Source organism: Notechis scutatus, chromosome 4 (assembly GCF_049901735.1).
Source record: "Notechis scutatus isolate UNSWTSFEM ecotype Mainland chromosome 4, rNotScu1.2, whole genome shotgun sequence".
Classification (NCBI taxonomy): domain Eukaryota; kingdom Metazoa; phylum Chordata; class Lepidosauria; order Squamata; family Elapidae; genus Notechis; species Notechis scutatus.
In genome coordinates this window covers 53,606,327-53,618,576 of record NC_142012.1, presented here as the reverse complement: position 1 = coordinate 53,618,576, position 12,250 = coordinate 53,606,327, and the positions used below count along the sequence as shown (strand labels likewise).

The 12,250-nt window shown below is 41.8% G+C and overlaps 1 protein-coding gene across 1 annotated transcript in view; it reads left to right on the top strand.

Annotated features, from left to right (window-relative positions):
• The window catches only part of NSUN7 (NOP2/Sun RNA methyltransferase family member 7), a 29,995-nt gene that overhangs the window by 16,019 nt on the left and 1,726 nt on the right, over window positions 1-12,250 (top strand). Inside the window, exons 9-11 of the mRNA XM_026675336.2 lie at window positions 301-402; window positions 2,608-2,725; window positions 3,551-3,674. Coding sequence (XP_026531121.2) covers window positions 301-402; window positions 2,608-2,725; window positions 3,551-3,674 — 344 coding nt within the window. The remainder of the gene's footprint in view (window positions 1-300; window positions 403-2,607; window positions 2,726-3,550; window positions 3,675-12,250) is intronic.

The window sequence follows — 12,250 nt, the reverse complement described above, 5'->3', positions numbered from 1 at the left end:
AATTGGGCCTGCCCTTTTCCGTCCTATATTCCATTGACTTTCAGCTGAGCTGATTTGTGCGCCACGCCTCAGCTGAGCTAAAAAAACAGCTCCCCTCACAGAGGCTGATTTTTGAGTGCTGCACACAGGCGCAAACCGGTAGCACATAATTTGGAATCCCACCACTGCATGAGAGTATATTTGTTTGCCTTTGCTAGCTGCTCCTGTGAATTTTAAATGAGAAGGCACATTGTAATCGCTGTTTTGAGGCCACTAATATCCCGTTGTTACCGTCGTAACTTTATTTAATTTCCTCTTTAGATGCAGAGTTACTTCGGGACCTGTCTCAAGGATCGGTAGCTGAGGACAAACTAAGCACTCTGGCTCAACAGCAGCTGAAGGAGCTGACCCACGCCATGCAGTGTGAGTTTTATGTGTCATGAACTCAATCCTGTACTAGATGACAATTGTGTACCTATAACAATGCACCCTTCCCAATTTTTGTTCCTTTATCTCTTATGAAAAGCAAGATTTGTTTCTTCTGTACTCTAAGCCTTCGGTGTTAGGTCTTAGCAGACTGTGGGTGTGATGGACAAAATCTGAATTTTAAGCTCCATGTTTCCCCAACCTTGGCAACTTTAAGAAACAGAGAGTTCAATTCCCAGAGTTGTATTTCCCAAATATGGAAAGCAAAATACACAGTCATTGCAGCATTTGATGACCCAACTAGGTCAGTGGTGGCTAATCTTTTTGGGCTCCTGTGCCAAAAACTGTGCACGCGCTTGCACACTTGCATTCGTGTGCCAGCATCCAGAAGGCAATGTGCACCCCCCCATGGCCCCTACACATGCAACCCCCACCCACCCCCTCCGCCCCCTTACCTGCACTGCACCTCACAGCTCATTTTCAGCCAGTTTGAGGCCTTTTTTGGCCTCCCAGAGGCTTGAGGACGGCTTCTGCAGGCCGAAAACTAGCCCCGCTTCATCATTTCCGGTATTTTAGGAAAAACAGGAAGTGACAAAATAGGGCTAGTTTTCAGCCTGCAGAAGCCGTCCTCAAGCCTTTGGGAGGTTGAAAAAGGCCTCAAACCGGCCGAAAATCAGCTGTGAGACGCGCACATGCCCAGTGAGGTAAGTTTGCCTGCAGCTTGCATGCCGGCACAAATGGCTCTGTATGGCACCTGTGGCATGTGTGCCATAGGTTCGCCATCACAGAACTAGGTAACACCATCAGGTTGCACTGCTGATGTTACCTAGTTGGGTAATAAAATGTCTGCAAAGAAACAACCAAGCTCAGGGAGTACCAAGAACCCCATAATCCTTCTTCTCATCGCCTCTCTCCTTTTCTCCATAAGACTCCTATTTTAGCACTGATGATGTTACTTAGTTGGGTAATAAAACGTCTGCAAAGGAACAACCAAGCTCGGAGAGTATCAAGAACCCTATAGACAACCTCCTCCTCTTCTTCTCCTCCCTTTCCCCCTCCTCTTCTTCCTCCTCTTCCTCCTCTCCACAATCCACCCCCCCCCTTTTAGCACTGATGATGTTACCTAATTGGGAAACAAGGCAAGAAAACAGCCAAGCTTACAGAGTGCCAAAATCCCCATAGGGGCAGTGATGGCTAACCTTTTCCATGTTGTGTACCAAAAGTGTGCATGCATGCATGTATGCCAGGGGTGGGATTCTATCAGTTTGCACCTATTCGCTAGAACCGGTTGTTACCATTCTAAGCAGTTCGGAGAACCGGTTGTTAGAAGAAATTACTGGCCTAATCCTGTAAGGAAGGCAGGAAGGAAACATTCTGGTGTTGCTTACAGAAACTGCCTCTCCACCCTTATTACATTCTTGGCAGGACTAGACTTCCTGTCTCTGGAACTTCTCTGGAGTTTTTCCCCCTCCTTTGCTGGTACTTTGCTTGTGTGGAGTGACCATTCAAAGTTACAATGGCACTGAAAAAAGTGACATGACCATTTTTCACAACTGTTGCAGCATCCCCACAGTCATGAGAGGCCAGGCGAGGAGATGCGTGCCTCGATGTGAGTGATGTTGAGTTGGCCACACCCACCCAATCACATGACCACCAAGCCACGCCCACCCAATCACATGACCACCAAGCCACGCCCACCCAATCACATGACCATCAAGCCACACCCACCAACTAAGCCACACCCACAGAACCGGTTGTTAAAAAATTTGAATCCCACCCCTGATGCATGCGCTCTCACATGCCTGCACCCATGATGCAATGCGTGCGCGACTCTCCCTGCCCCCTGTGCATGCACGCACAACCCTGTGTGCACACCGCATGCCTCTGTGCATGTGCACGCAACTCCCCCCCATACACCGCATGCCTCTGCGTATGCGCAGCAGATACCCAACAGTCAGCTGGCTGGTGGGAGGCACACAAGCATGCACAGTGGGGCTCTTCCAGGTGACCTCTCGCATGCCGGCAGAAGTGGCTCTGCGTGCCACTTCTGGCATGCATGCCATAGGTTCACCATCATGGCCATAGGGCAAAGGTTTTCTGAATTTGCACCATTTGCACCCGCTTTTAGAAGTTTCTCCAAAGCTTGTCCTTGAAATTGAGTAATTCCCTGGACTCACTCATCCTGATCTTGAATCCCCGCAGTTGTTAAAGTACAAGCTCTGATCTACTGCACCTGCTCGTTGTACCCAGAAGAAAACGAAGTGGTAGTGAACAAAGCGTTGGCATCTGGAGCGGAAGGAGCAAAGGCCCAGCTGTACAAGTAAGGAACACACCCTTCGGCTACTTTTCCTCAGAACGTTTATTTCCAGTGGTGCTGTTTGCATGGTTCCATCTTCAGAATCAGAATAGAGCCAGAAGAGACCTTGGAGGTCTACTAGTCCAACCCCTTCCTCAAGCAGGAGACCCTATACCCGTGATGGCAAACATATGGCACGCGGAGCCATTTGTGCGGGCACACAAGCCCCAGCCAAACTTACCTGCACTGCGCATGTGCGCGCCTCCCAGCTGATTTTTGGTCCATTTGAGGCTGTTTTCGCCCTCCCGGAGGCTCGAGGGAAGCCTTTGCAGCCTCAGGAGGCTGAAAAATGGGTCTTCCGGAAATACTGGAAGTGATGAAATGGGCCTGTTTTTCGGCCTCCAAAGGCTGCAGAGGCTTCCCTCGAGCCCCTGGGAGAGCGAAAACAGCCTCAAACGGGCCAAAAATACACCACTCAAACCCCGAGGACACATAAACCTCCAAGTGGCCTCAGCGACTCTCTAAAAGGATGCAAATGACCAGCTACCTGCAAGGAGTATAAATCCTTCCGTTCCCCACCATCCGGTCAGAGGTGAAGAAGCTTCTCAGATGAGAAACGTCTTCAAGGAAAATCAAAGTCCCTTGGCCCTTTGAAAGATCACCTTTGGGACAAAAATCCTTTGGTTCTTCATTTAGTGACCAAACGACTTAGTCCCAGGTGCTTATCAGCACAGCTTTTGAACATTAGAGAGAGAGAGAGAGAGAGAAGAAAGAGAAAGAGAGGGACCATGAATTGAGTCGATGTATTTGACATAATGCCTTCCGCATCCTGTGTTTCAATTCTTGCAGGCTTTGTCCCCCAGTTCTTCCTTTGTGTTCCAAGTCAGAAGTCAACATCTCTGAACAGAACTTCTTCCGGTTGGAGCCCTCAGATATTTCAAATAGCTGCTTTATTGCGGTTTTAACCCGAGAGGTAAAGCCATGAATTTCATTACAGCTCATGAGGGAGGGGAATGTGGTATTATCCTCTCTAGTTGAATACTGATCAATATATTACAATATTAGTTTCCCACTCCTAGCGAAACAGGCCCCAGAATTCTTGTTTTCAAACTTCTAATTCTGTTTACAAATTATTAACCTATTACCTGTCTATTATGTGTGTGTGTGTATATGTGTACACACACACATATATATAATATAGCGTGTGTATATTATACCATATATATGTATGCGTATGTGTGTCTATGCACGCGTGCACATACACATATATGTGTGTGTGTGTGTGTGTGTATAAAAGCGAAATACCACTCACTCATCATCACAAAATCTCCAGAACCGTAAAGCTTACAAACTTGAAATTTGGCACTTATGTTCCTCTTGGCTTCTAGGTGCTCACTAAGAAAAGATTTTTCAAAATGACCATCAGAGCATTTAGAGTATTGCCTATGTTATTACTATTTTTGGAAAAATACTTTATTAGTTTTACCTTTAAAAAAACAACACAACTACAAATTATGTACAACAAAAAGAAAAATAGGCCTTGGCATAGACCAAGAGGGAGAGAGAGGAAAGCCTAAGAGAGGGGAAAGGGAAGAGTAAGGGAGGGAAGACTAGAGTAGGGAAAACAGTTAAAATAAAACCATATTTTGTGACTGTCTGTAAGATCCTTTCTTCTTCAAAAGTATCATCGGCGGTGCTTTTCTTTATCTCTGCTTCGGAGGCCCTCGGCCATAATTTTCCTAGAGATGATCTATCTTTGGTTTAGCCAATTATACAAAGGATTCCAATTGTTGTAATATGATGAGGATTCTTTATTTTTAGTGCTTGGGTTAGTTTGTCCATTTCGGAGCATTGTAAAATTTTCTGAATAACCATATGTTCAGAGGGAATGGAAGATAATTTCCAGCACTGGGCAAATGCCAGTCTGGCTGCGGTTAAGATATGAATTACAATATACTTCGATTTTTGGATATTTGTTTATCGAAAATTCCTAGAAGGAAGGACTCTGGTTTGTACTCTATTTGTTCCTTGGTTATTTCCTCTAGCCAGCGCCTAATTTTTTGCCAGTACTTCTGGGTTTCCTTGCACGACCACCACAAATGGAAGAAGGTACCTTCTATGCTTTGACATTTCCAACAATTGGGGCTCGTGTTGGGGTGCATCTTCGCCAATCTCGAAGGGGCAGGTGCCATCTATAAAACATTTTATATGCGTTTTCTTTATAAGCTGCTGATTTCGTGATCTTAATGTTCCTGTTCCAGATCCTTTCCCATTCTGCTAGCGTAATGCTCCGTCCCACGTTTCTGCTCCACGCAATCATATTTCCTTTGACAATTTCTTGTTCTAATTCAGTTTCTAATAAATGTTTGTAAAATTTAGATATATTTTTTTGCTCGGTCCTAATAGAATTTTGTCTAAAGTCTGTAATTTATTGTAGATTCCAAATTCCTTAATATCTTGTTTATATCTACTATGAATTTGAAGGTACACCCACTGATCAATTTTAAATCCTCGCTCTTGTAATTCTTGTCGGGTTTTCAATTTTCCTTGTGGGTCTAATAAATTTTCGTACTTAATCATTTTAGTTATATCCAAATTATTAGGGTGTACTATCGCTTCCATTGGAGATAGCCAAATCGGTATTTTTAGATAAAGTTTTTTACGTACTTTTTCCAATTGGTTAATAGAGAGTCCCTGATAAGATGCCTATGGAAATATGATTGCCTGGGTTTCCCAGTTTCCCACAGAAAAGCATGCCATCCTTTCTGCATATCGTGGCCTTCTAATATTAGTGTTCTTTTGTTAGTTAAATTCACCCATTCCTTTATCCATAGTAGGGTGGCTGCCTTGTAATATACTTCCCAGTTTGGCAGGCCTAACCCTCCTCTGCTTTTCAAATCTTGTAGGGCTTTTACATTAATCCTAGCTTTTTTTCCCCTGCCAAATAAATTTCAGTGTTATCTTGTTTAATTCCATAAAAAATTTTTTATTTAATTTGATTGGAATTGTCTGGAATAGATATAGAAATTTTGGCAGAATATTCATCTTAATCAGAGCAATCCTGCCCAATAAGGAAAGTTGTAATGTACTCCAGGAATCTAAATCTTTCTTGGATTGTTGGAGAAGTTTGTCATAGTTGTTTTCTTTTAATGATTTGCTTTGTGGAGTAAGCCAAATTCCTAAGTATTTAATTTTTTTTTGTCACCTGTATTCCCATTATTGTCTCTAGTTCTTTATTCTGGTCTCCTGTTAAATTTTTAGACATTAATTTCGTTTTACCCTATTAATTTTAAATCCTGCGACTTCTCCAAATCGTTCTAGTTCTTCTAATAAGTTATGTCCTTTTTCTATAGGCTCCTCCAGAAAAAAAACCAAATCATCAGCGAAGGCTTGTACTTTGTACTCCTCTGATTTAATCCTCAGTCCTCTAATTCTCGAATTTTGCCTAATATACGTCAAAAGAGATTCTAGGGCGAATATGAAAAGCAGAGGAGAGAGAGGGCAACCCTGTCTAACCCCTTTTTCTATTTTTATCGGGTTAGTTTGTTCCCCATTTATTAGAATATTTGCCTGTTGAGTATGGTAAATTGTAGTGACGACGTTTTCGAATCTAGTGCCAAGGTTCATATTGTATATTTTTGAATTAAAAATGCCAATTTAAATTGTCGAATGCTTTTTCAGCGTCCAAAAACATAAAAGCAAATTGTTTTTCCGGATGGGCTTCGTAGTATTCTGAAATGTCTATCACTGTTCTTAGATTATTCTTAATTTGTCGAAATGGGAGAAATCCATTTTGATCTTCATGGATATGTGTGTTTAGAACCTGTTTTAGTCTATTAGCTATTATAGAAGAGAATAGTTTGTAATCTGCATTCAGGAGCGAGATTGGTCTATAATTATTAAGTCTATGGTCTAGGTCCTCCTTCGGGATCAGCGAAATTAAGGCTCCCCTCCACGAGTCCGGCATCTTGGCTACTAGGAGTACCTCATTGAATACTTCCAGCATCAGTGGTCCAATTTGTTCTATGATTGTTTTGTAAAGTTCTACAGGTATCCCGTCCGGTCCTGGCGCTTTATTGTTACTTTGCTTCTCTATTGCTGACTTCAGTTCGACCATGTTATATTTTTGTTTAATAATTCTATCTCTTCCTCTCCAATTGCTTTTTCATTTGCTTCCTCTAGATATTTCATTATTTTGTCCTCACAAACGTCTTCCTTTTGTATAATTTCCTGAAGTATTTAAAAGTGATCTCTTTTTTCTTCTCTATCTCCTCTTGCAAATTGCCCCTCTCGTCCATTAATTGGTGTATCAATCTTTTTCTTTCATTTTCTTAAGTTTGTGGGCTAACCATCTCCCTGGCTTGTTTGCGTGCTCAAAATAAATTTGTTTAGTCATTTTCAGACTACTCTCCAATTTTTCTTGTTCCAATAAATTTAGATTGTGTTTAGTTGTTATTAACTGATTCTGTATTCTTTGATTTTTGGGGTTCTTTTGTAGTTGGGTTTCTAAATCCTTAATTTCTTGTTGTAAATTACTTTGTTGGGCATACTTTCTTTTATTTCTCATAGCATTGTAAGAGATAGTTGTTCCTCTTATAAATGCCTTCATTGTGTCCCATATATTTTGTTTCGAAGTTAGATCATTATTATTTTCTTTTAAGAAGAAGTTCAGTTCTTCTTTCAATTTATTAGTGTATTCTTCTTCTTTTATTAAGTGAGTGTTAAGAGTCCATCTTCTTTTTGGTTTTCTTCTACCTCTCCAGGTTATTTGAATTGGGTTGTGATCAGCCCAGTCGTTTGGTAAGATTTCGCTATCTTTGATTTCATTAATTAATTCACCATTTATCCAAGCCATATCTATTCTTGTCCAAATTTTGTGTGGGTTAGAGTAAAAGGTAAACTGTTCTTTTTTTGGGTTTAGTTTTCTCCAAATATCTACCAGATTCAGTTCGTACATCATATCCTTACATGGCTTCGAAAATTCTCTTTTTCCTTTTTTATTCTTACTCATGTTACTATGATCCTTCCGGTAGTCAGCAATAGAGTTAAAATCGCCAATCAGAAAAATATTGCCATTTCCGAAATCTATTATTTTTTGGTGAAGATGTTTGAAAAATTTACCTTGATCATCATTTGGGGCATAGATTACTACCAGTAAAAATGTAATGCCATTAATTGAAGTTTGTACCACCAGGGTTCTTCCTTCAGGATCCGCCCAGATTAACTCCGCTTTTAAATCATCTCTCACATATATTGCAATACCTTTCTTTTTGTGCTCATCTGCTGGTGCTGTGAATAATTTTCCCAGTTTCGGACAATCTAGAAATTTCTCCTCACTTTTCCTAATGTGTGTTTCTTGTATGCAAACTATATCAACGTTTTGTTTTATTAGTTTATTTAGAATCCTCTTCCTTTTAGCTCTTGAATTTAGGCCGTTTATGTTGATGGAAAGGATTTTACTTCCTTCCTCCATTTACTTAAGTCTGCCTCGCTTTTTGTCTCGTAATTATACGGCTCTCTTCTTGTAGGAGGTATGGGGATGTTTCTACTCTTTCTTGTTGTAAGTTGTCTTTTCCTTGAGTTTGGACGGGTCTTTCTTCCTTGTTCCTATGGCGGTTCCGATCTTCCTGCATGTTCCCTTGGGTTTCCTCCTTAGTGTGTTGATCCTCCGTGGTTGTTAGCTGTTCTAGAAAGTCTTGTGCTTGTTCTATTGAATCTATTTTAATTTTCCTTCCCTTCCACCATATTAGCATCCCTTCTGGAATTTGCCATTTAAATGAAATTTCTTTTTTATTTAAGTGGTTAGCTAAAAATTTATATTCTTGCCTTAAGGCCCTCACTTTTCTTGGAATCTGCTTGAGAACTATTCTTTGCCCATATATAATACTCTCTCATCTCTGGCCATTCTAAGTATTAGGTCTCTCACGCATCTTCTTGAAAAGCGGATATGGATCTCCCTTGGGCACTTGTGACGCCTTGCGTAACTGGTATTCACCCTATAGACTTCGTGAATTCTTTGAGTAAATCATCTTTTCTTTTCCAACTAGATCAGCCAACAAACCTGCCATTAATTGCGCTAGTTCTTCATTTTTGGATTCCTCCACGTTTTGGAACCTTAGGTATGCCGCTGCTCTGTCCATCTCAAGTTGGACCAAGGAATCTTCCATTTCTCTATTAATACTTTTAAAGCCTTCTTCAGTCCTTTCTAGGTTCCTCTCTGCTCGTTCTGTCCTCCTCTCTATTTCTTTTATTTTTATTTCAGTTCTTTCCATAGCCAATTGCATTGTCCCCACCTTATCTTCGACTTTTTGTATATCTGCTCTCATCTCCTCTTTTAATTTCCCCATTTCTTCCTTCAGTTCGCTAATATCGGCTCTGGTCTCATTGTGATTCCTAATCATAATCTCCTGCATTCTAGACATTGACTCTTGCAGGGATAATAGTGTCGCTTGCAGATTGGCATTAGTGACGGTCGGTTGTTTTTCTCCTGTCAAGGTCTCTTCTATAGTTTTCTGCGTTGTTGGGGAGGCAGTTGCCAAAGTTGTCGTCAAGGTCTGGGTGTTCTTCCTTCCCGTTTTCAGGGCTGTGGTTGTTGTGGAAGTCATCTCTGATAAGATTTGTTTTTGCAATTGGATAATGTTAAGAATATTTTCCCAAATCACCATTCGATGTAATAGCCCTTTAAATGTGATTGCAAGTCTATTTACTAAGCTTACACACCAAGTTATTTTAGATCTCTTTCTTCGACCCAATTTGTCGCTTAGGCAGTTTAAATTCCAATTCAATAAAGTGTTATCACATACTATAAATAGAATATTATCAAATATTATATATTAAGTATTATATATTGTTCTCTATACTAAGTTCATATACCAAAAATTCATTAATTATATTTAACCCCTAATAAATCAATATCATATCAAATCAAACTTATTTACAGCTAACAAACAACTCTGAAATTTCTCACTCTATATATACCTTTGTCCTATAATGTAATTAATATTCAAGGTTCCAGTTGATCTAAGTCAACCCAATTTAACAGACCTTCCAATTTTTGTATATTCAAAAGACTCTAATCAGTAAACCCTAATAACAATAATAAGCAGTTTGCCTTTACATCTATATTTATAATTGTTATAGAGAGAAAGGAAAGACTAAGAGAGAAAGGGAGAGAGAAAGGGTGCGGGAAGAGAAGGGTCTTTTAGATTTCAGGGAATCACTAGACACGTATCTGTGGGATTAGTTCCATAGAAAAACAAGTCTGAGTTGGGGCTGGTGTTATAGTCTTATAGCCTTTCTTCCTGGGCGCACCGAAGGAGCAGAGGGAGGAAGTGCTGACTAATTGCTGTCAGCACTCAGCATTCGGTCTTTACCAGTCTTTACCAGGATTCCGTCTGTCTCTTCCTTCTTCTTCTTCCCTCTTCTTCCTTTCTGTCAGCAATTGTCAGTCCACAATCACTTTGAGTGTCCGCCTCAAATCGATCCCTTTTAGAAATCAGTTTTGTAGGCAGTGTAGCTCTCTCCTCGACAATCTTCTTCCAAACGCTCCAATCCACACTTTCATTTTAAATGTTGAGCCATTCTGTCTGCATTAATCCCCCTTTCACTTTTCGAATCGCTTTTCTAGCCGCTTGTCTCCAGCTTTCCCCCACTGTTACTCACAATGAAAGGGGGAGAGTCAGACCAATCTCACTCACGGCTTTTGTAGTCCTTCTGCCCTTTTCAGCTCGGATCTTTCAGGCTGTCACTTTTCGCTTCGTCAGTTCAGTGACAGACGGGACTTTGGAGCCGCCATTAGCTGGCGGCTGGCTCAATCGCGCTGGTCTTAGAGGCTCTTCCTTCGTTGCTGGGGAGTTGCCTTCCCCAAACAGCAACCCGGGGTCCTCTTTTCTGACACGAAGCTCTACGGGTTTCGTGTATCCACTGGGGATCCCTCCAAACGCGAGAAGAGGTGATTGAAAGCCACAGCTGGGCTTCTCCACCTCTGGACGTCCCTGTCCTGCCACCGGAAGTCCGCCTATGTTATTACTATTAACATGCTCTGATGCTAAGGAGTTCCACTCCCCCTCCCCACCTGAAAAGAAATCTCTTCCAAATGCAAAACACAAGCAGAGGAGTTTCAGTTTCAGTTTCACAGCACCAAGCAGCTTTAGTACAGAACAGTTGAGCTAAGCCACGCCCAGGCTCCTTGCTGTCTCCTTCTTGCTCACACAGCAAATACGGTTTCAGTTTCCAAACAGCCCTCAACTCTCACACACTGACAGGACACTAGCCAGATGAATATCGATGGATGCTGGTAGGCAGAGGCAGAGACTTATTTTCCTCCCCAAAAACTAAGCCCCCACCACAATGTTTCATAGCGAAGCACAGGTATCGAGCTAGTATTACTTTATTACTATATTAATGCCAAATAATGGGTAGAACAGAAGGTTTTTTAAATATACTTTTTAGATGTTTTGCTTACTTGTTTTTTGTTTTTGTTTTGCTTCTGTGATTTCCCTCCACCCCTTTATTGGGAGTTTTGTATTTGAACTTCTGAATAATGATTTAAAAAGAAAATGAGAAAGGGGAGCTAAGCTTGATTGTCTGTACAGACATTTGGAATACAGAATTACAAGCTTTTCTTTCCATAAAATGCAGCTAGCTACCATTAGCCCTACGGTACTGAGTAAAATACAAGTAGTCCTCGCCTTATAACCACAATTGACCCTAAGATTTATGTTGCTAAGCGGAACATTGGTTAAGTGAGTTCTATAACCTTCCTTGCCACAGTTCAGTGAATCATTGGCAATTGTTAAGCTAGTAACCCGGTTAAGCAAAGCTGGCTTCCCCATTGACATTGCTTGTTGGAACTCATGTTTATGACAGTTGCCATGTCCTGGGGGGTCTGACAAGCCAAGCCAACGGGGAAGCCCGACTCAGTTAACGTCCGCACCATCGCCTTAACCACTGCAATGATTCCCTGAACAACTTTGGCAAGGGACTGTTGTGGTTCACCGGCAGCTGGTGCAGGTGGCAGCGAAATTGGACAGTGAGGAAGAAAGGGGACCAGTCAGGGAGTCTGAAGAGGACTTGGACGAAGGTCCTGCATCCGATGCAGAGATGGGGCCAGGACCATCTGGGAGTGGGGCGGTGCCTCCGGAGCCTCCGGAGTCTGGCAGCAGTGAGGCAGAGGAACAAGGGGAGCCTGTTCCCAGTGTGGGTGTGCACAGAGCTGCTAGAAGGTGAGAGCAGCTGAGACAAAAGGGGCGACTCAGGAGTAAGGCTGGGAGGTGATTGCCCCTCCCATAAGGGATAAAAGTCAGACGTCAATGACGAAACCTTTGCAGGAAGCAAAGTAGTTTGATAGATTTCGAGTCCTCCTTGAAGCTCTGTGAAATCTGGTTGTTTTTTTCTGGTACTTCGGTTGGTTTCTGTTATCATTAATTGGATACTTCTGTTTCTGGCAGCATTCCACAGCACTGAAAGATGTGTGCTTATCTTGGGGAACTGTTTAAGATTAGTTCTGGCTGGGAATGAAAGCAATTCCCAGCATTGCAATAAAATAGG